Below are 23,890 nucleotides of genomic sequence, written 5' to 3'. Positions count from 1 at the left end.
CACATCCATTTGCAAACAGTGGAACACTTGGTCAGGAATTTCCATAATCTGCATTTCAGCCTTTACCTTGTCAGTTTGATGGCCTGTGCGTTGGCAATAGTCACAAGAACTGACATAGTCCTTTACAGTTTTTGAAATACCAGGCCAGTAAAAATGTTGAGAAATCCTCTTTAGGGTTTTTTGTATTCCCTGGTGCCCACTACTCGGATGGTCATGAGCCATTTCTAGTATTCTCAGTCTATATTCAGTAGGCACGACTAACTGTTGAACAGGTTGGGCATCCAAGTTGGATTTGGGGAAATATTCTCTGTACAAAAGTCCATTTTCTCCCCACAGGAAACCAACTTGCTGATGCGCAGGACGTTCAGCATAGTTGTCTGCTTGTGACCTCAAAGAAGCTAGAGAGGGATCATTAAGTTGCTTCAGTCTAAAGTCCTCTGATCCCTTAGGTATCACCTCCTCCATTTTAGTTTCTGTTGTAGCTGCACTATCAGGTTCGGTCACAAGAGGCTGCTGTTGGGTAAGGTCTCCATCTGAGTTATCCTCAGTGGATTCCTGCTCCCGTTCAAGATTATGCATCTCTCTACTTTGAGAACGCGTAACTACCGACATTGAAGTTGCATTTTGACTCTGCATGTGATCCAAAAAAGCAAGATCATTTCCAAGAAGAAAATCAGGTTTTCCCTCATGGGTTAAAATATGTTTTGCACCTGACCAAGACTTATAGGAAATTTTGACATAAGCTAAAGGATTGAAACGCTGATCAGTCTCTACAGATCCATAAGTTTTTACTGGACACCTCAGGTTGTTCAAGATTAAGGTGGGGTCTAGAAAACGTTTGCTTATCGAAGAAATGTCGGCACCCGAGTCACGAAAAGCACTTAAAGCCATATCACCTCCAGGTGTGTGAAGAAAAACCACCTCAGAAAATGTGCGGGTTGCCCAGTCCCTTTGCGCAGTTGGTACTATGCAATCAGGATCCATAACAGAAAACCTTTCTCCTGATGCAGTCTCTTTTACAATTTCTGAGGAAATTGAAGCAATTTGTAAGTCCAAAACTCTAGGCACATATTGGTTTACTGCTGCCTGCATTCCACTGGCTTGCGAAGGGGTTACAGTTAAGTTAACTCCTTCCTGACTCTGTGAAGGCACAATGCTTGACTGGTGAGGCACAGAAACTGCATTACTGGCAGCTGGCACTTGCTGAGTTCCTGCTGGTACAGAACTTACATACGCCATCTTGGGTGTGCCTGCTTTAGATCTGCGTGGAGCTGGCACAGGTGTTTTCCTAGCTGGCTCCTTAACTTGGCTAGCTGGCACATTCAACCTTGGGCAATCTCGTCGCAGATGAGAGCCACCACATTCAAAACATTTAAGAGGCGTTTTACTCTGGCTAGGAGCTAGACTCCTGCGTTGCTCAAATGAACTTTGCTTGGGCTCTTGAGGAAAAGACTTTCTAAATTCAGGCTGACTCTGTCTCTTAGGCGCTACTGGTGCAGTCTTTGGCCTAACAGCAGATTCATGCGTTTTAAAGGAGAGAATTTCATCAGTCTTTAAAGCAAGGGTTTGCAAGTCTTTGTATCCTCTCTCCAACAAAGTACTCCTTATTTCTGAAGGCACTAAATTAAGAAAATGCTCCATGTACAACACAGTTCTTAAATCCGCAAAAGTACTGGCGCCCAAGGAGCTCAACCACTGATCACCTAGATGTTCTATTTTGTCAGCTAGTGCAGAATAACACTCATTAGGCTGCTTTTTCAGTTTTCTAAAGTTCTGCCTCAGTATTTCCGAAGTGAAAGCAAATTTTCTCTTTACCACCTCTTTAAAAGTAGGCCAGTCAGGGTCCTCATCAGATAATTTGGCTACCAAGTTGGCAAGTTGCCCAGAACACTGAGTACGCAGTAGCTTGAGGTGCCAGGCCTCCGGTATCTTAAGATCTCGACACGCCTGTTCAAATATCGATAAAAATGCTAAGATATCATCGCCATCATGGTAGTAAGGTAGACTGCTTCCATCAACACTGGCTATTGAGTTCTTAAACTCCTCTTTTTCCTTCATCTCATTAACCAAACGCTCCACCTTTGCCTCTCTGTACTGCTTCAATAACTCATCAGCCATGCTCTGATTACGAATAGTTTGAGTGTGACAAGCAACAAAATCAGCAAACATCATTGCTAACTTATCCACTGGTGATAGACTCTTGTTAGGATCAGGACCCACAGCACCGGCTGCTGCTGCTGCTGCTGCTCCTGCTGTCCCATCAGAAATGCCTCTGCCTGGCACTCCCCTCCCTACTGGAGTGCTGGCACCCGCCATTTCCTCTGCCTGATCCATCTGTTGCAACTTAGTCCAAGTCTGATCTGAATCAGATCTAAGTAGATCCTGGACGTCCTGTGCTGGGAGTTTAGCCATTATATTTCCCTTTTGTAATTCCCTTCTCAGTTGTGAAGAATCATAAGTAATCCTTTGCTTAGCTCCACTTGGAGTCAAGACGTCGTGCTCAAGAGCCTCCAAAAGCTCTTGGTGCCAGGGCTTCGTATCTGTACTAACCAAAGGCAGCTTAGCAGATGCACTACCAATCTTAACTTTTCTCTGAGTCACAAACAGCTCTCCAGGCAATTCCAAAAATTCTTCTGCTGCTAAGTGTTGCTCCATATAAGCTGCAACCAACGCAAACGCCAAGCTGACCCAAAAGGAAAAATCTCTCTCTGCCCATGTAGCCGAAACTGTAGGGCGAGAGCAAAGCCATAAAACACTCTGGCAGGAACAGCCCTAAACTGGAGCTTCCGAAGGGCGACCGTTTACTTGCATGAAAATGCCCACTCATTAAACAGCCCAATTAAACAGATTTTAATGTCTGTTAAAACCTAAGCGTTGTTTCTTATCAGACCTCACTGCAGCTAAGTCTTTCCGTAAGATCCTTAGCTGGAAAGAGAAAAGCAATTTGGCTAATTTACAGCCTGTCAGCATGCACGCACTCCCTCAGCCAAGGCTTCCGGAAGAACGCCTGCAGCTTCACTTACAAAGCAAGCACCATAAATCCATAAATCACACTAAAGCACGTGTCCCATCCCACCGCTGCCACCATGTAAGCAGCCCCGTATCTCCAAAGAGATTTATGGGGGTGCCAGAAATTGGGACGAGTACGAAAACCAGAGAAACCTCTAACTGCTGAGCAGAGCCACTTGAACTCAGCCAGGTTCTGTCTAAATTTTCTTCCTCAGAGGCCAATCTCCTTATTAAGAAAGCAACACAGACATAACCATGAGATATACTCAGAATGATTTGGCTCTGAAAGTTTGGTAGCAAACCCACGTGGCCAATTAGACATTCAGCTAGTCTGTTCAAGAAACAATGCTTCTAGATAGAAATCAATCATTACTGTTTTATTTAAAAGAATTACTTTAGAAAAGGTTTCAGTTGATAGTAAAATAGTTCAGTAGGTACATTTTCATTCAAGACTAACGGAACACTCCACTCCCCCCACTCCAGCTAAAAAAATAAAGAAATGAAACTATGCTAACTAATATAAAGGATAACATAGTCCATCTCACGTATCTTGAGTCTTCAAAGGCTGATGTTAGATGAAAACCTGTTGACTTCCATCAGTCCAAGGTAGGAAAAATAGCCCATTAAGGGAAAGCACGTGTCTGCCCCTTTCTCAGGCAAACTCCATCTTTTTCTCTCTCCTCCTCTTCCTTCTCCTTCCCAGAATGCCTCCTGGGTCTTGTTGTCCCGCCTAACTTTCTCATGGAGCTTCAGTTGTTTTCATACTTTGTGGCAGAATTATTTTGACTACGAAATTCTCTGCTCTCTGCTCATCTTAGCAACGAGATAACCAGAGAGCGAAGCTTCTCTGAAACAGCATGTAAAACTTTCCTACTACAGAACAGACTTTAAATCAAAATGGATGCTATTGGGACAATCTTAGGACTACATATCCCATTCTAATACACATAAAAACACAAATCATCACAGGTGTGGCATCTCTCTTTTGCTCCACCTCTTTCCTCTATTAACCTCTAGCTCAAACTCAATCCTGCCAACATCAGATTCAGCATCCTTGGTCCTACGTGACAACTTCCAATCTTCCTGGACTAAGATGGCACAAGAAAAGCTGAGACACCTGGCTGTTCTGGTTATGGACATAAACCACACAAAAACTGACCCAAGACAAAGAGCATGGGACACACAAACACACACATACAGAGCGATATTAATCAATGCCCCAACTTCTTAGCAGCAGAGGATAAGTAGGCAGCTGAGCAAGCCACATACCTCTCATGCTTAGAAATCCCACACCACAGGACAGCCTTCTTCCTAGCCAGATGGTGAGTGCTCCCCTCAGCCATGCTTGAAGGCCATTTTAAAAGGACACCCCTTTCAGAACGGGTATGCCGTGTGGCTCGGGGGAGGTTGAGTCAACAGAGCACGTTCTCTCCCAGTGCCCACAGTAGAAGGGCATACAGCAGAAATATATTTCACCCCTAACCGGGAAAATGTTGGGCCCTACAGATACATGGATTGCTGCCTTGTCGTGGCGAAGGGGCTTGAGCAACTCAGAGAAGCTATGGGCTATGCCGTGCAGGGCCACCCAAGACGGACAGGTCATAGTGGAGAGTTCCGACTAAATGCAATCCACCTGGAGTAGGAACTGGCAATGCCACTCCAGTATCTTTGCCAAGAACACCCCATGATCAGAAACAAAGGGCTAAAAGATATGACGCTGGAAGATGGGCCCCTCAGGTCGGAAGGCGTCCAACATACTACTGAGGAAGAGTGGAGGACAAGTACAAGTAGCCCCAGAGCTAATGAAGTGGTTGGGCCAAAGCCGAAAGAATGCTCAGCTGCAGACACGCCTGGAAGTAAAAGGAATGTCCGATGCTGCAAAAAAAAATATTGCATAGGAACCTGGAATGTAAGATCTATGAACCTTGGGAAGCTGGAGGTGGTCAAACAGGAGATGGCAAGAATAAACATTGACATCCTGGGCGTCAGTCAACTAAAATGGACAGGAATGGGTGAATTCAAATCAGATGATTATCATGTCTACTATTGTGGGCACGAATCCCGTAGAAAGAATGGAGTAGCCCTCATAGTCAACAAAAGAGTGGGTAAAGCTGTAATGGGATACAATCTCAAAAATGATAGAATGATGTCAATACGAATCCAAGGCAGACCTTTCAACATCACAATAATCCAAGTTTATGCACCAACCTCCATTGCTGAGGAGACTGAAATTGAACAATTTTTTGAAGATTTACAACACCTTCTAGAACTGACCCCAAAGAAAGATGTTCTTCTCATTCTAGGGGACTGGAATGCCAAAGTAGGGAGTCAAGAGATAAAAGGAACAACAGGGAAGTTTGGCCTTGGAGTTCAAAATGAAGCAGGGCAAAGGCTAATAGAGTTTTGTCAAGAGAACAAGCTGGTCATCATAAACACTCTCTTCCAACAACACAAGAGGCGACTCTACACGTGGAAATCACCAGATGGGCAATATCGAAATCAGATTGATTATATTCTCTGCAGCCAAAGATGGAGAAGCTCTATACAGTCAGCAAAAACAAGACCTGGAGCTGATTGTGGCTCTGATCATCAGCTTCTCATAGCAAAATTCAAGCTTAAACTGAAGAGAGTAGGAAAAACCACTGGGCTACTCAGGTATAATCTAAATCAAATCCCTTATGAATACACAGTGGAAGTGAAGAACAGATTTAAGGAAGTCGATTTGGTGGACAGAGTACCTGAAGAACTTTGGACAGAGGCTCGTAACATTGTACAGGAGGCAGCAACAAAAACCATCCCAAAGAAAAGAAAATGCAAGAAAGCAAAGTGGCTGTCCAAGGAAGCCTTACAAATAGCAGAGAGGAGAAGGGAAACAAAATGCAGGGGAGATAGGGAAAGTTACAGAAAATTGAATGCAGACTTCCAAAGAATAGCAAGGAGAGACAAGAGGGCCTTATTAAACGAACAATGCAAAGAAATAGAGGAAAATAACAGAAAAGGAAAAACCAGAGATCTGTTCAGGAAAATTGGAGATATCAGAGGAACCTTTTGTGCAAGGATGGACATGATAAAGGACAAAAACGGAAGGGACCTCACAGAAGCAGAAGACATCAAGAAGAGGTGGCAAGAATACACAGAGGAATTATATCAGAAAGATTTGGATATCCCCGACAACCCAGAGAATGTAGTTGCTGACCTAGAGCCAGACATCCTGGAGAGTGAAGTCAAGTGGGCCTTAGAAAGCCTGGCTAACAACAAGGCCAGTGGAGGTGATGGCATTCCAGCTGAACTATTTAAAATCTTAAAAGATGATGCTGTTAAGGTGCTACATTCAATATGCCAGAAAGTTTGGAAAACTCAACAGTGGTCAGAGGACTGGAAAAGATCAGTCTACATCCCAATACCAAAGAAGGGAAGTGCGAAAGAATGCTCCAACTACCGCACAATTGCACTCATTTCACACGCTAGCAAGGTTATGCTCAAACTCCTCCAAGGTAGGCTTCAGAAATATGTGGACCGAGAACTCCCAGAAGTACAAGCGGGATTCCGAAGGGGCAGAGGAACTCGAGACCAAATTCCTAACATGCGCTGGATTATGGAGAAAGCCAGAGAGTTCCAGAAAAACATCAACTTCTGCTTCATTGATTATGCAAAAGCCTTTGACTGTGTGGACCACAGCAAACTATGGCAAGTCCTTAAAGAAATGGGCGTGCCTGACCACCTTATCCATCTCCTGAGAAACCTATATGTGGGACAGGAAGCAACAGTTAGAACTGGATATGGAACAACTGATTGGTTCAAAATTGGGAAAGGAGTACGACAAGGCTGTATATTGTCTCCCTGCTTATTTAACTTATATGCAGAATACATCATGCGGAAGGCTGGACTGGAGGAATCCCAAGCTGGAATCAAGATTGCCGGAAGAAATATCAACAACCTCCGATATGTAGATGATACCACTCTGATGGCAGAAAGTGAGGAGGAACTAAAGAACCTTGTAATGAGGGTGAAAGAGGAGAGTGCAAAAAACGGTCTGAAACTCAACATCAAAAAAACTAAGATCATGGCCACTGGCCCCATCACGTCCTGGCAAATAGAAGGGGAAGATATGGAGGCAGTGACAGATTTTACCTTCTTGGTCTCCATGATCACTGCAGATGGAGACAGCAGCCACGAAATTAAAAGACGCCTTCTTCTTGGGAGGAAAGCAATGACAAACCTTGACAGCATCTTAAAAAGCAGAGACATCACATTGCCAACAAAAGTCCGAATAGTCAAAGCTATGGTTTTTCCTGTAGTGATGTATGGAAGTGAGAGCTGGACCATAAAGAAAGCTGACCATCGAAGCATTGATGCCTTTGAACTGTGGTGCTGGAGGAGGCTCTTGAGAGTCCCCTGGACTGCAAGGAGAACAAACCTATCAATTCTAAAGGAAATCAACCCTGAGTGCTCCCTGGAAGGACAGATCCTGAAGCTCGGCTCCAGTACTTTGGCCATCTGATGAGAAGAGAGGACTCCCTGGAAAAGACCTTGATGTTGGGAAAGTGTGAAGGCAAGAGGAGAAGGGGACGACCGAGGATGAGATGGCTGGACAGTGTCACCGAAGCAACCAACATGAATCTGACCCAACTCCGGGAGGCAGTGGAAGACAGGAGGGCCTGGCGTGCTCTGGTCCATGGGGTCACGAAGAGTCGGACACGACTAAACGACTAAACGAAACGAAACAGATACAGAAAGGGCCAAGCTGCTGCTTCTGGGATCCAACCCACAAAGCAGTGTGCCAGTTTCTTGGCAGCAGTCTGTAAAACTCATAAAGCCCTTTTAAGTCTTAAGAAGAGATTCTAAGGGTGATGAGCTAATCAACGGTCACATAGTAAGGATTCAGTTTTAATGTAAATGTTCCCAATTTATTGGAGCATGTCCTTTTAAAAATGTGTACCATATCTTTGTATACTTTATTTAGTTTTACTGGGTCTTTGACCGCAATAAATTTGATTGTACTTAAGTTTCCAGGAACTTAGAAAGGAATTTCTCAAAGTTGATTAAAGAGGAAACAAATATTTGAATTTAAGGATTGTTTAGCAAAAATGAATAACAAGGGGGGGAAGGATAGTGTTAGAAAGGAAGCGTAAAAGTGGATGAATGCAGCTAGATCACTGGACTCAAGAATGAGTAAAGAGCAGTTAGTGGTCAATGCTGGGAACTGTCAAAAGTCTGCAAAGATTATTATTCAGAGGGAGAAAAGACAGGTGCACAAAAGGGCTGGGATGTAGAATTTATAAAATGTTATTACGGGTAGAGAATCATGAGGCATTTCTGGAAACAGGACAGGAAGCAGAGATGGCCAGGGAAATAGGTACTGAGTTAATAGAATCTTAGAACTGCAGAGCTAGAAGGGAAGTGAACTCCCAAACTCTGGCTCCAGAGTTAGATACCTAAACCAATGCACAAGAAAGGGTGGAGAAGGAATTTGAAAAACCACATCTGTGAGAATAAAAGCAAAAATTTAAACACTGACATTCAGAAGGTATTTGACCCCAGCTAAATTAAATATTACAAATTCTAAATGCTGCATATTACAGTAGTACCTTGGTTTATGAAATCAATGTGCCCTCCAGGACGTCATGTCATGCGAAAAATATATGAACCGCAATGCGGGTGGCCATAGCGATGGTGGCAGCGCTACAAACCTCCAGGTGCACGGAAACTTCCTTCACAAAGTGAAAGAAACGGGGGAAAAGAAACGTAGACCGAAGCATTATTTTGAACTGATTTCCATTCATAAATCAGAAATTACGTAAACTGAGGCGTACATAAACCAAGTTATTACTGTACCTGAAAGGCAGTGTTCTCAGAACTGCTCTATCTGTTCCACGCACAGGGCCAGCTAGGGGTCTCAACGTGTGGACCAGGCTCGTCTATGTGGCACACATTACACACTTCTGAAGCTTATAGGACTAACCTCAGGGAATCAAGGTAGTAGTTTTTGTTCCCAGACAGACTCCCTGATCAGGATCATTGTCTCTTTACAGACACGAGATCATTACATATGTCGCTACCAACAACTTCGGGAAATGTAGCCACGAGGTCCTGGAAGCCAAATTTAGGTGGTTAGGGAGGGAGCTCAGAGCCAGGACCTCAAAGGTAGCGCTCTCGGAAGTGGTACCTGTTCCGCGAGCTCAGGGGTCTGAATGCGTGAATGAGACGGTGGTGTCAAGGAGAGGAGTTCAGATTCATTTGGCACTCATTAATGTTTTGGGACAAGCCGGGCTTGTATAAGAGGGACGGGCTTCACTTGATTGAACATGGAACTGAACTGCTCTCGCGTAACTTTTAAAAGGTGGCAGAGCAGCGTTTAAACTGAATCCCAGGGGAAAGCAGACAGGAGCCGAGAGGCGTTCATTTCGGGACTCCTCATCCTTGTGGAATGAGGATGGGGAGGACAGAAAAAAGCAAAGTGATGACAGTGTAGGAATTAGGCCTGGGAGCATGATGGGATGGGATTGTTGGTCCACTGGAAGGAGAAGCAAACAAGCCACCCTTCTTGGGGGACCCCGTACGCAGGTGCTTTTATGCAAATCTCCAAAGCGTCTGAGCAAAGATGAGAGAACTGGTGCATGCTATTTATATAACTTTTTTATTTACTTAACTTCTATTTGGAGGGTAGATATAAGATTGATAGAATGGCCATAACAGAAACCTGGTGGGATTCGGAGAACCAGTGGGATACCACAATCCAAGACGATAAACTCTAGAGGAGGGACAGGGAGGGGCGTGTGGGAGGTGGGGTTGCCATCTAGGTCAAAGAAGGGGTAGAATCCAGCAGAATGGCGATGGACGGCGGATCTGACTCCATCATAGAATCACTGTGGGTTAAACTGCCAGCCCCAAGGAACAATGTGATAGTGGGTTGGAGGGCTTGCCATCATCCTCCAGATCAAAAACTTGAGGGGAAAATGTTGGGAAAAACTTGAGCAGGAAAATTTGATAAGTGGATAGAAATCAGGGAGGTGTCCCAAAGGCACAAGATCGTAAACATTGGGAACTTCAATTATCCTCACATCGACTGGGCCAAGGTATGCTCGGGTCAAGAAAGAGAGACCGGGTTTCTTGACATGCTAAATGACTACATCTTGGAGCAGATCGCTGTAGAACCTTTTCCCCCAAGATGGCGCCAGAGGTGGGCAGCTAGCGCTTCTCTCCGCCGCAACGGCTTGCCTCTTGGATTTTCCTCACTATTTTGTTTTTTCTTTCCTTTTTCTCCCCTTTCCTTCTCCCCCCCCCATTCTTTTCTTGGTCCTCCTCCTCCTCGCCTCCCTGATGACTGACTGAGCACGGGGTTGTGGGGCTGGAGCCAGAGCTCTAACGCGGGGCCGGAGCTGGGGCTCGATTGGAGCCTTCCGGCTTGTCAGCAGAGCTCGGAGGCTCGGAAGCCCTCGCCAGCCCGCAGGAGGTGGCGTTTGAGCGCTGCGGGGGAATGGGCTCTCCGACCCAGGCTGACATCGGCGGCTGCCTTGGAGGGGAGAAGACCTGGAGCCTCATGACTCGGCGCCCGCCTCTTCCTGACGAGCTCTGTCTTGACTGCATGGTTGAGGCTGGAGCCAGGACTGCTGGGTTTCCTGTAGCTAAAGGAGGTGGCTGTGTTGCCCAGGAGCTCCGTGTGCCTCGTGTTGCTGTGGTGGAGAGGTGGACCATCCCAGGCACCGGTGGTGAGACGGCGGGGGGAAGACCCTGGGCGGCTGTGGGGAGGAGAGAGCCGACTTGCCAGGCGGCCGCCATGTTGGTCTTCCTGACAGCAGCCTCCTTTCCTGGATCGGACTGTTCACTCTGCCCTTCCCGGTTTGGTCACAAAGAACCCTTACCTCCCTTTCGAGGAAGGGAAAAGGGAAAGCCAGGGACTGAGAACTTGTTTGCCTGGACTTTATTGCTTTTGACGCTGCCCACGCTCATCACTGTAATGCAACTCGTAACATCCTCACTCCGACATTTCCCTTGCCATTAACATCTATATTAACAACCTCTGAAATAATAAAAACACTAAGACCGGTAAAACCTAAAAGGACAAGGCTGCGAGGCGGAGGAGGACAGACTTGGACTAGATGAGGCGGTAACTTCTTGGGTACTTTTTAAAAAACTTAATACTATTTTTTGTATTCGGAGACAATGGTAAAATGGGCAAGGGATTTCGGTTATAACACTGACATTGATCACTGGACGATGATGTGGAAAGACTGTTATAAAATGATTAAGCCAGTAAATCTAAGAGAAAATACCCTCAAAATGTTTTACAGATGGCATTATACTCCTATAAAATTGGCAAAAATGTCAGAAGGTAGCAGCAATATCTGTTGGAAATGTAAAAAAAAGGTGGGGACTTATTATCATATGTGGTGGTCATGTGAAAAAGCTAGGGGCTATTGGTTACAGTTGTGGGAAATGATAAAAGAAATTATTCAAAAGAAATTAAACCTTAAACCTGAAATAGCATTATTAAACATTATGCCAGAAACTACTGACAAGAAAATTAAATATTGTTTGATGCATATATTGATAGCAGCTAGGTTACTCTGGGCCCAAAAATGGAAAAGTGAAGATGTACCTACAATGGAGGAGCTCCTGAAGAAGATGCTGGACATTATAGAACTGGACACACTATCAGAAGCGCTACCAGATCAACCGAGAGACCATGAAAAACAAAGTTGGAACTTAATACATGCTTGGGCCCAAGGTCGAACTTGAAGATAGGGCAAAATGATTGATGGGCTTTGTTTTCTTATTTAGTTTTTTCTTCTTCAATGCTCTCTGGAGTTTTGGGAAAGTGGGAAAGTAATGAGGTCTGGATCCCTGTCCTCAAAGGGGGGGAGGGTTTGGGGTGTTTGTAATGTATGTTAGATATGTGTTTGTAGTTTAAAAAATAATTAAAAATGCAATTTAAAAAATACTATTTTTTCTATTCGGGATTTTTAATTATAACACTGTATAATTTTGAACCATATTGTATTTGTCTTTGCACTTTGTTAAATTGTGGTATTATTTAGGATTCTGCTTTTCTATTTTATTTATTTTTTTCTTTTTCTTTTTATCTGGCATGGAGTGGGAGGCTTGCTTACCCAGTGAGGGTCCTTTTAACATCCCTGTGGTCATGGGCAGAGGGAGATATGGTGTTGGCACAGTCCCTACTTGTGTCAGAAGAACAATGAACAGATGCTTGAAGGCTGTTCATTGTTCTGAGACTGTGACCAACCCCCAGTATCGAGGTAGCCAGTCCAGCCAACCTTCCACTCTAAATCTGGTACTGTTGAATGCCAGGTCTGTATCCAACAAAACCCAGGTGATCCACGACTTTATCCTGGAGGAGGATGCAGACCTGGCATACATAACCGAGACGTGGACTGGCGGGGAGGGGGTCCTCCGCTGGCTCTCATCTCTCTACCCGGTTATGCCGTCCAGCACCAGGGTAGACTGCAGGGGCGGAGGGGAGTAGCCATTGTTTATAAATCCAGCTTACAGGTTACTAGGTGCTCCTCGGTGGTAAAGCCGGGTCTAGAGGCACTCCACGTGTCAGCTGGGGCCAGGGATGGTATTGGGATTTTGCTGGGCTACCGCGCTCTCTGCAACCCAGCCACTTCCCTTCCTGCATGCAGGGGCAGAGGCCTCTGGGCCAGCTCTTGAGTTCTTGGAAACCATGGCTTCCTTGAACATGTTCCAACATGTCAAGGGCCCCACCCACGTGGGTGGCCATACGCTGGACCTGTTTTTTTCCACCAATTGGAGCGAGTGTGGTCTGATGGTGACTGACCTCGTGTTGGTCCCCTTGCCATGGTCAGATCACCATCTGGTAAAATGTAACTTCACAGTGGCTCTCCCCCATTGCAGGAAGCAGGGACCTATTGTCATGGTCCGTCCTCGAAGGCTCCTGGATCCGTTTGGATTCCAGGATGTCATGAGAGGTGTTATGCCTGACCTGGCAAGCGCTCCTGTCAGGGCCATAGACACGATCGCACCCAAATGCCCTCTCCGGCGCAGAACCCACCCGGCGCCCTGGTTCAACCAGGAGCTTCGAGTGATTAAGCGAATAAGGAGAAGGCTAGAGCGTAGATGGAGGAAGAACCCGATGGACCATAACTGGATAGCTGTTAAGGTCGCAACTAACCTTTACCTGAATAAGGTAAAGGCTGCATGTCGATCATTCTTCGCTAAGCGGATAAGCGAAGTGTCCAACCAGCAGGCGGAGTTATTCCGTATAGTGCGCAACCTATCCGGAACGGGTCCAGGTTATAGGCCTCCCCCTAGTTTCTCACCTGACCAGTTTGCAGGCTTTTTAAAATCTAAAGTGGAGGCCATCCGCCGGGAGCTCTCTCCTTTTTTAAATACAGTGAGTCGAGCAGAGATGTCCAGCGCTCCGTCTTGCCCGGTAACTTTTAACACCTTTCAGCCTGTCACGCCTGATTCTGTAGCCAAGGTGCTTGACCTCTGTCGAGCCACCACCTCCTCCTTGGACCCTTGCCTGGCCTGGCTAATCAAAGCAACCAGGCCGATAACAACAGAATGGGCCACTGCAATAATAAATGGGTCTTTCCTTGAGGGCAGGTTTCCATCTGCCCTCAAGGAGACACTCATTAGGCCCATAAGAAAGAAACTGAACTTAGCAGTGGACGAAATTGGCAATTACAGGCCCATCGCCAATGTTTCTTTCATGAGCAAAGTGGTCGAGAGGGTGGTGGCAGACCAACTTCAGGCTCTCTTGGAGGAAACAGATACCCCGGACCCATTTCAGTCAGGCTTCAGGCCACGCCACGGTACAGAAACTGCATTGGTTGCCCTGTACGATGACCTGTTGAGGGAGGCCAACAGTGGCAAAATGTCTCTGCTGGTCCTCCTCGACATCTCGGTGGCCTTTGATATCATCGACCACGATATCCTCCTGGGGAGGCTCTCCAAGTTGGGAATTGGTGGCTCGGCACTTGCCTGGCTCCGTTCCTTCTTGGAGGACCAGCCCCAGAGAGCACAGCTTGGGGAGAGTGTTTCAGCCCCGTGGAGTTCCAATTGCGGGGTTCCACAGGGGTTGATTATTTCCCCAATGCTGTTTAACATCTACATGAGGCCGCTGGGTGGGGTCATCAGGGGGTGTGGAGCATTGTGTCATCAGTATGCGGATGACACCCAGCTCTACATCTCCTTTTCACCAACTGCAGGTGATGCTGTCCTGTCCCTTCAGTGCTGCCTGGGGACCGTACTGCAATGGATACAGGAAAATGGGCTGAGGCTGAACCCGGACAAGATGGAAGTTCTGAGGGTGGGGGCCCCCACAGCTGGTGGCCTGGGCGACTCTCTCTCTCTCGTTTGGGGGGGTGGCCCTGTCTGCAAAGAGCAGGGTCCGCAGCTTGGGTGTGCATTTGGACCCGGCGCTTACCATGGAAACACAGGTGGCATCGGTAGTCCATACTGCCTTTTCCCACCTTTGGTGGATAGCCCGGCTGCGGCCCTACCTTGACACGGGGGCGCTCATTACCTTGGTGCATGTGCTCGTAATGTCAAAATTAGACCACTGTAATGCACTCTACGTGGGGCTGCCTTTGAGGTTGATGCGAAAACTTCAAGTGGTGCAGAATGCAGCAGCCAGACCCCTTACTGGAGTGAGAAAACACCAGCACATTTCTCCTATTCTGGCCATGCTGCACTGGCTGCCCATCCGTTTCCACGTTGACTTCAAAGTCCTAACCCTTACCTATAAAGCCCTAAACGGTTTGGGACCTCAATACTTGGCGGAACGCGTGCTCCCACCAAGATCTACCCGGATCACCCACGCGAGCCAGGAGGTGAGGTCGAGGAGCCTGATACCGAGGGAGGCACGGAAGGAAAAGACACGAAACCGGGCCTTCTCGGCTGTGGCTCCTCGCCTCTGGAACAACCTTCCTCCGGAGATTTGTGAGGCCCCTATGCTGGGTATATTTAAAACCCAACTAAAAACATGGATGTACATCCAGGCCTTCCCTCCTGCCAGCACTTAATTCTTTCTCCTTTTGCTATCTATCATTTATTATATTTTGCACTGTTTTTATTATGGATATGTCAATGGCTTTGTATTATTTAATGAATATATGTTTGCTGGTAGCCTCCCAGAGTGGTAGAATATACCAGATGGGCGGGATATAAATCAAACAAACAAACAAACAAACAAATTTCTCATGGATCCCAACGGAGGACAGGTGACTCAGGACCTGGTTAGGGACAGGAATGTTACTGAGTTGCTAGGGAATAGTGACCATGCTGTCTCCACCACGGTGAAGGAGACAGGGAAAATTTGTTGGGCACAAATCTAACAACCAGGCAACTCCGTGCATGGAACAAGGTAAGAAGAGTGGACTGTTAAATATTGCCTTGGTGGTTGGGATCGGGACTGACTGACGGAGTGTGTTAGATGTGTCTTGGACACAAAGTGAGTGTGGAGTCTTGATCCACGATTCCATTGTATCCGCGAGGAGCGTCCAGCCAGCAAAAAGAGGAAATGGGACAAAAGAGAAAAGGGGAAATGCCATCCCCCCATTTAGGATGTGAAGGGAAGAGAAAAGGAAGGAGACTAGAAATAAGAAGGACCAGGAGCAGAGAGTTAGAGAGAAGTAGAGGCTGGTACGGTGGAGGTGAAGAGAGTAAGGTATTGCTAGAAGGGTGGGAAGGTTTCTGGATGGAGAAAGCATGGATTTATATCTGGGAGAGGATGATTATATAAAGAGAAGAGGTAGAAAGGTGAAGGAATGATCACTCAGCCAGAAAACTTTTCTACTGTGGCAAATGGGAGAGTACAGGATGGAAGGGGAGCGTGGATGCAAATAGCAAAGGAAAAAAGAAAATGTAGAACGGAAGAACCATCACCCACACGGGGCTATGGAATCGCCTCCCCAGAGGAGACGACTGGAGGGGGAGATTGGTGGACTGAGGAGGCCCTGCCCCTCTTGCATCTCCTGGTGTCCACCTCAAGGGAAGCCCCACCTAAAGAGAATTACTGTATTCTTAGAGACATAGAGTTGGAAGAGACCACGGAGGCCATCCAGTCTGACCCCCTGCCATGCGGGAACATCCATCAAATTACTCCCGACAGATGACCATCCAGCCTCTGCTTAAAAACCTCCAAAGAAGGAGACTCCACCACCCTTCGAGGCAGCCTCTTCCACGGCCGGACAGCTCTGATTGTCAGGGAGTTCTTCCTAATGTTCAGATGGAATATTTTTTCCTGTAGTTTGAAACCATTGCTCCGCGTCCTAGTCTCTGGAGCCCTGGAAAATAAACCTGTCTCCTCTTCAACATGACACCCTTTCAAATATTTAAACACAGCTATCATTTCCTCTCTCAACCTTCTTTTTGTAAGGCTAAGCATTCCCGGCTTCCTAAACTGCTCGTCGTACGACATGGCTTCCAGACCTTTATCCATTTTGGTCGCCCTCCTCTGGACACGTTCCAGGTTGTCAACATCCTTTTGGAATTGAGGTGCCCAGAACTGGACACAAGACTCCAGGTGAGGTCTGACCAAAGCAGAATAGAGTGGTACTATCACTTCCCTTGATCTAGTCAATATACACCTATGTATGCAATGAAGAATCGCATCGGCTTTCTTGGCAGCCGCATCACAATGCTGACTCATGTTCGGCTTGCGCTTTACCAAGACTCCTGGATCCTTTTCACGGGTCCTGTTTTTCTAGCCAGGTGTCTTCCATCCTAGATCCTAGATCTGTGCAGATCATTTTTTCTGCCTTGCTGTAGGACCTTACATTTCTCCCTGTCGAAATTCATTTTGTTAGTTTTGGCCCACGACTCTGATCTGTCAAGGTCATTCTGAATTTTAATCCTGTCCTCTGGGGAATTAGCAACCCCTGCCAATTTGGTATCATCTGCAAATTTAATCGGCATACTCTCTATTCCTTCATCCAAGGAATTGCTAAATATGTTGAATAACACGGGACCCAGAACAGAAACCTGTGGCACCCCACAAGTCACCTCTTTCAGTCCACCAATTACAAATCCACCTAACAGTAGCACTGTCCGTCCCACACTGTACCAGCTTCTTTGCAAGAATATTGTGAGGGACCTTGTCGAAGGCCTTACTGAAATCAAGATATGCTAGGACGTCACTTCCGCTCGGGAGGGATGAGCAGCTAAGAAATAAACCTCACCGGTATGTAAAACTACGTTTAAAATGCATTTCTTCCTTTTGAAGATGGAGTTTTTCTTCATAAACCTTTGGAGCGAAAAATAAGGAGTGTGTACATGTCGCTAAATTCTTTTAAGACTGTGTTGGTTTAGAGTTGAACACTACTTTTGTTTTTGAGTCTGGTAAGCTTTTAGGGCTATGCTTTTTATGAGACAATTTCCTACAATAACACTCATTTTGAAACAATTTTTCTATGCAAAAGAATTTTGTCCTTTTACTTCACCAATAAAATTAGTGACTGGAATAGAAAATTTCCCAGTAAACTTGAAGGGATTTGTTGATTTGTTTAAGGATAAAAAATTGCCAGATTGAAGGGCTGGATGATTAAAATGAGCTCAAAGGATCAGATTATAGCTAAACTTGAAACTAATAAACTGTCATGGTACAATTATATCCAATTAGGCAGATGGACTAAAGAATGGTTGAGGATTATTGGCAAATGTAGAGAATGTACTAAGTATGAACAATTTCTATCATCACATGAAGACATGGAGAAGGATGGTTTGAGGAAGGCAGTACTAAGTAAAATTGATAACCTAATTTTGGATCAGGAGGAGAAAGAGAATGAAATAGAAGGATTGATATCAATTTGGGAACATAATTTAAAGACAGAAATCAGAATAGAAGATTGGAAAAAAAATCTGGAAGACGAGAGTTTTAAGATTAATGTTCGTTAAAATAAAGGAGATTTTTTAAAAAATTAGTTTAAGGTGGTACATTACTCCAGTGAAATTGAACAGAAAAAATTCAGAATATTCTAAGGCCTGTTGGAAATGTGATGAAGAAATTGGCACATATTATCATATGTGGTTGGGAGTGTAAATAGATTGAGAAATTTTGAAAATTGATTTTTAAGGAAATATATGATATATTTGGAAAAGAGATTGACCTTAACTCAAAAATTGCTTAGTTGTTAATTTTTGATAAATTAGAGCTTGATTATTACTCAAAGGAATTGATTTATAATTTTATGACAAGTGCTAAATTATTAATACGTAGCTAGACACGGGAAAGACAAACATGATATCATAGTAGAAGATTGGTATAATGAAGTAGGGACATTTCGTTAAATGACAAATTGACTACTGAAATTAAGGTGAAAAGAGGGGAAATAAGTTTGAATATTTTTAATGCTATTTGGGGTAGATTTCTTGAATGTGAATTAGTGAAAGGAAAGTAATAAAAGAATTACTCCAAAAGGTCCCGTGGGCATGGGGGTGCACTGGGTTTTAGATTGTTGGTAAGTATTTTGTATTGTTGCATTTGATTTGGAAAATAAATATTTTTTTAAAAAAAATGAACTCAAGATATCCTACATCCACAGGATTCCCTTCATCCACCAGCCCTGCAACTCTATTAAAAAAGGAGATTGAAGACTGCAGTTTTCGCCGGCAGCAACTGAGGGAGAGGTGCGGGAATATCATCTTCCGCTAGCCTCGTCACTCGGGCGGTTTCTTCATTCCGGCTCTTCCCCGCCATGACAACCACAACCACATTTAAGGGGATGGACCCCAGCGGACGTAGCAGCTCTAGGGTTCTTCGTCCGCCAGGTGGTGGTTCCAATTTCAACCTTGGATTTGATTTGCCAAAAGAACAGCAAGGAGGAAGAAGGAGCAAGATGGCATCCAGTATCTTTGGGACCCCAGAAGAGAATCCACCCTCCTGGGCTAGATCAACAGCCAAGTCCAGTGATATCAGTGAAAATCCTGAAGAACTTGGCTCAGACAGGATAAATTCTTCTGATGCAAATTCTGGTGATTGTGTAGATCCAAAGAGCGGGGAAGGCGAGGCTCCTGAAAACACAGAAGTTGAAATAGAAGCTGCTTCAGGCCTGAGTGAAGAAAAGCCCCTGCCGGCTGCACCAGTGCCTAGCCCAGTAGCCTCAGCACCAGCACCATCTAGGAGAAATCCACCTGGCGGAAAATCCAGCCTAGTCCTCGGTTAAAAATCATCCTCCTTTGCTCCTTCTTATTACTTGGAACTCATGTCTGTCGTTCTTTCTTTTTTTCTTCCATGCTTGTGAACTGCACAACTTGAGCCTGACTGTACTTCTCAAGCTATCATTAAAGAAGCACTTTATGTACTTCATCTTTTTTATTATTATTATTTTAAAGGAAGGTGTTTTTTTTTCTTTCCCAACTTCTGTATTGTCCCCCTTGGGTCTAATGGAAGTAGCATGTGTGATTCCTCCCCCCCCCAGTGGTAGATGTAGAGCAGTGGTACTTATTATGCAGCCTGTGGCTGACCAAATGGTTTCTAAGGTCTCTTATAGTGGTGTGTTTTATCAACTAGGCTGGTTGGTTCTAAGTGTGCTAGGTGGCATTTTTGTCTTGAAACACATAGAAACCCCTCAGTTGGCTTAGGAGGACTGAAAGTTGGGGGTGTACATATCAGAAGGTGGGTAACAAATGTTCTTTTTCCTCTTTCTCCCTTACCCATTTCTGCAACACATACTGGTTGGTTATCCAAGGTATTGTTCAATAACTGGCAAATGTCTGAAGCCCTGTTGTGCACTACAGAACAGTAGAGTTGTGGTGCTAGTAATCAACCATGCTGTCTTAAGAAGACTCTTGATTCAGCCATGAGAAAATGCGGCCAGTGCCAGTTATGACTGGTGACATGAGCCTGCTGTTCTGTTCCTTGAGTATCGGTCCCCTTTAAGCGATGGTGGAATGGACCACATGGAAGTTAGCTTTGGGTGGAGACAAATCTCAGAAGGGACATTCTAGTCCAAATGACTCCAGTGCTATGCATGATCATGCTAGTGCTTGACCATGAGGTGAGAATCTCATCCTTCTAATTGTGTGTTGTATCTTGATAAAGCTGGATTGTTGCTTAAAAATAAAGGATATAGAAATTTTGAAAAAAAAAAAAAAAGGAGATTGAATTAGTCTGGCATGACTTGTTTTTTGAAAAACCCGTGCTGACTTCTAGTAATGACAGCATTGCTTTCTAAGTAAATGCAAACTGTCTGCTTAATGATCAATTCTAGACTCTTTCCAGGAATTGATGTCAGACTGACAGGGCAATAGTCCTTTGGGTCTTTTTTTTTCTTGCACTTTTTTTTTACACTTAGCTGAGTTGAAAGCTCTTTAGTCAACCTTTCTGGCTTCTTTAGAGACTCTCTGTGTGTGGACCCATCCGGGGAGCCACAGGGCATCCAGGGAGGGACCCAGCTGGGCAATTCGTCTGAGAGGGAAGTGAGCAGATCGGACCGCCGGCACCACCTGGTTCAACATTGACAGCGTTGGGTCCAGAAGGACGCCTAGCGAGTGTTGGGAACCCTGCAAATCACAGACCTCAGGGGCACCCAGTTGGAAGACCCCCCCCATCCTGAATGGGGGCTGAACCCCCATTCAGCCTCCGTCTACCGTCCCTTTTATCCTCCCATCGAAGGAGAAGGTGGGGACAGAACTGAGGTTCCCTGTTGATCGACTATCCTAAGAGTTTTAAGCAAAAGTTGACGGCGCAAAGCAAAATCCCCCCACTCTGCCTTGTCTGTTCAGGGAGAAGAAGGAGGGAGCCTTGAAGGGGAACCCCCCCCACACACACACACACCCCAAATCAGGACGACCAAGGCTTGCCTCTTGTCAAGAGGACCTGCCCTTGGTGAGCATGGGGTTGGGGTGAGCAGGACTGAGATTTTATTTTAAATAATACACCTAAAAAAGATAAAAAGAAAACCGTACCCCCAAAATCACCGCTGGGCACATGTTCAAAGAAGAACTGTGGTGTCATGGATGGAGTACCAGACGGGAAACCAGGAGACCTGGATTCAAATCCCTGCTGGGTCAGGGAAACTGAGACACTAGAGAGTGTGCGTGGGGCAGGGCTACTTCAGCCTCCTCTTGAAATCTCACTGACCTTGCAAACGATGGAGGGATCTGGAATGTGGTTCTTTGTTTTTGGTTTTTGTTCAGTCTCACCCCTTCCTAGGAGAAAAGAAAAACAGAAAAGATCATCCGGGAGGCTTTACGGATAAAGCAAATCAAAAACATTTCATTCCGGGATGTGCCTTCCTCATGTTTCTATTGGAAAGAAAGAAAGAAAGAAAGAAAGAAAGAAAGAAAGAAAGAAAGAAAGAAAGAAAGAAAGAAAGAAAGAAAGAAAGAAAGAAAGAAAGAAAGAAAGAAAGAAAGAAAGGAGGAAGGAAGGAAGGAAGGAAGGAAGGAAGGAAGGAAGGAAGGAAGGAAGGAAGGAAGGAAGGAAGGAAGGAAGGAAGGAAGATCTCATGCCGGGCTCCGAGATAAAACCTCCACCAACCCAGGGAGGAAGGGGGGCAACAGGCGGGAACCAGAGAGCAACAGGAACCATGCTTCCCGCGGACACCTGCGATGAAAGCACCAGCATACAAGATGGTATTTCTCCCACTATTTATTTGAAATATTTTACCCCACCTTTCTCCTTAAAAAAAGGTCACAATGCAGCTAATGTAAATCTTTAAAACACAAGATTTGAACGTTCTTGAAAACAGCAAGTCTACAAACCTTAAAGAGAATCAAACCAAAGCTACACTAAAAATGGTAAACAAAATCAACATCTAGAAATCACCAGAGCCCGTGTGATGTGGTGGACCTCTGTTCTCAGGGGACCAGTTGTTACTTCTTGTCACCTCACGGGGTTGAGAACGGCGGCCACTGAGGGTGGGGGTGGTCTTGGTGTCAGTTGCCCCTGCAGTAAACGAAAGCGTTTTGTGGTCACTTGGTCTGGAACGGACCCTTCAGAGCCATTCACTCCACAAAAGACCCGCCAGGAGAAAGAGACGCCCCAGAAGGAGAGGCTGGGCTGCCTTTTCTGGTCCTTCCTTCCTCCTGCCCTCCGTGTGGAAGGACCAGAGCCTCTTCCGGCCTCTTTCCAAAGCCCCTTTTCTGCTCCACCCCACGGAGAGCCAGGAACTGGAGGCAGGAGGGCGAATCCCCTGGGAGGAGGAGTGAGGGGGCAGGTCTTTTGCAGAGCCGACGGCCCTCGATAGCGCCTTCAGGAACCAAATTCCTGAAGCGTTTTTGGGGGGGGGGAGAACAACTTCGAAGAAAAGACCATTCCTGGGGAGATGGATCTCCCTTTCAGCCTCCGCTCCAGAAAGATCCCTCTCTCTCTCTCTCTCTCTCTCTCTGTGTGTGTGTGTGTGTGTGCGCGCGCGCAAAAGAGCAAGAGGTCCGACAGACTTTTTTCTCCCCTTCCTCCCTTTCACTCAGCAACCCCCTTTTCCCTCATGTTGCCAGGGATGGGGCCTCCTCCCTCCTGCCCCCCCAGCACCGCCTCCCATTTTCCTCCCCAGCCCCACCTAGGACTTTAAGGGAGGGAGGGAGGGGGGCATCCCACGTCATGAGAGGGAGGCACGCGGGGGGGGGGCAAAGAGATGGGAGGCAAGTTACTTTCTCCCACGTTCCTCTCTCCCCACCCACCGGGGCGGTTGCTGGCAGGATTCAGGGGGGAAGGGGAGGGTCTCCTCGCAGGGAAGGAAACTCCACCCACCCAGTGGATGATGAAGCCCTCCTCTGGCTAGATAGGCGGGATATTAAATAAATAAATAAATAAATAAATACTAGGGCCTTGCAGCGGTGGGTGGGGTCTCCCTACCCATGGGGGGGGTCCCAGATCTGGACCCCAGAGATCCCCTCTTCCTCCCCCTTTGAATCCCCCTCCCCCTCGAGGAGACCCAGAAGGAAAACGGCCTTGCAACCACAGGAGGAAACCTCGGCCATGTCCGGAGATGCCGCCCCCCTCTCCCCTCCCAGAGAGTCAACCCGTAAAAGATCTACTCACTCATGCAAATGTTGCCATCAGAACAATCCCAAGCAACACGCAAAAGGAAACTAGTCTAGCACAGCGAGCGCAGTACAACAACCGCAACCACTGTAAGAGACTGAGTGTGCCTGCGATTGACAACCACCGCCGCCAAAGGGCAGCGAAAGCTCCCCGACTCCCTCCAGAGGAGAGCAGAAAGCAAGGCGACTCACTCACTGCCCACCCTCGCCCTTTGAGAAGAGGGAGCCGACTTCGTCTCTGCAAGCACGCTGGGGGAAATCCAGAGGAATAAAACAAGGCAAAAGGAGACAAAACGAAAACAGACAAAACCATGGGGCACCGTAGAGACTGTTCTGAGGAGCCCCCTTCAAACACCCGAGACTTGGGGGGGAATCCAGAGGACACTCAGGATAGCAGGCCAGGCATGGGGGGGGAAGGAGGGGAGCCCCATCGCCCCCAGCTGACCCCCCTCTTCACCCCCAAAGCCCCATTTCTGGGACCCCCCCCCCCTCGTGTCCTCCCTTTGCAGACCCCCCCTCTCCTCCCCACTGCATCCCGCTTCCGATCTGGGGGGGGGGTGAAGTTTGGGGGAGGGGGTTCCTGGAGGAAGGAGACATTGGAGGGAAGAGAAACAGCAAGGGGGACCGATTCCCACCTTTCCCCATATCCGCCACCCCCTCCCAAAAGAGGCTGCCTGCAGGATCTGGGGAAAGACGGGGGTCGAGGAGGACCCCCCCCCCGACCCGCACAGAGAGAAGGGGCCCCCCTCCCAATGTAGCCCCGCCTCCATACGAGGAGGAAGAGGAGGAGGAGGAGGAGGAGGAGGAGGGCAGGGAGAGAAACAAAGGGACCCCCCTCCCCTCCCCCTCCCCTCCCCCTCAAGGCCTTTCGTGCTTCGCAGACCGAGCGGATTGTGGGGGGTCTCCG

At 46.6% G+C, this 23,890-nt stretch overlaps 1 protein-coding gene and 1 long non-coding RNA gene across 2 annotated transcripts in view; one reads left to right on the top strand and one right to left on the bottom strand.

Moving 5' to 3' along the window:
- Nucleotides 1-22,341, bottom strand: part of LOC140702918 (uncharacterized) — a 37,398-nt gene extending 15,057 nt beyond the window's left edge. The window contains exons 1-2 of the long non-coding RNA XR_013539529.1: nucleotides 21,767-22,341; nucleotides 21,080-21,147 (exon numbers count right to left, since the gene is read on the bottom strand). This is a non-coding gene — a long non-coding RNA (uncharacterized LOC140702918). The remainder of the gene's footprint in view (nucleotides 1-21,079; nucleotides 21,148-21,766) is intronic.
- On the top strand, nucleotides 18,592-19,298 carry LOC144585025 (jupiter microtubule associated homolog 1-like). Its single transcript, XM_078382466.1, has one exon. The coding sequence runs from the start codon at nucleotides 18,693-18,695 to the stop codon at nucleotides 19,158-19,160; it is 468 nt and encodes a 155-aa protein (XP_078238592.1). The 5' UTR covers nucleotides 18,592-18,692; the 3' UTR covers nucleotides 19,161-19,298.
- Nucleotides 22,342-23,890: the final 1,549 nt, after the last annotated feature.

The sequence above is a fragment of the Pogona vitticeps genome, chromosome W, assembly GCF_051106095.1.
Source record: "Pogona vitticeps strain Pit_001003342236 chromosome W, PviZW2.1, whole genome shotgun sequence".
Lineage (NCBI taxonomy): Eukaryota > Metazoa > Chordata > Lepidosauria > Squamata > Agamidae > Pogona > Pogona vitticeps.
The sequence above is the reverse complement of the archived record's forward strand: the minus strand, read 5'-3'. Positions and strand labels throughout refer to the sequence as shown.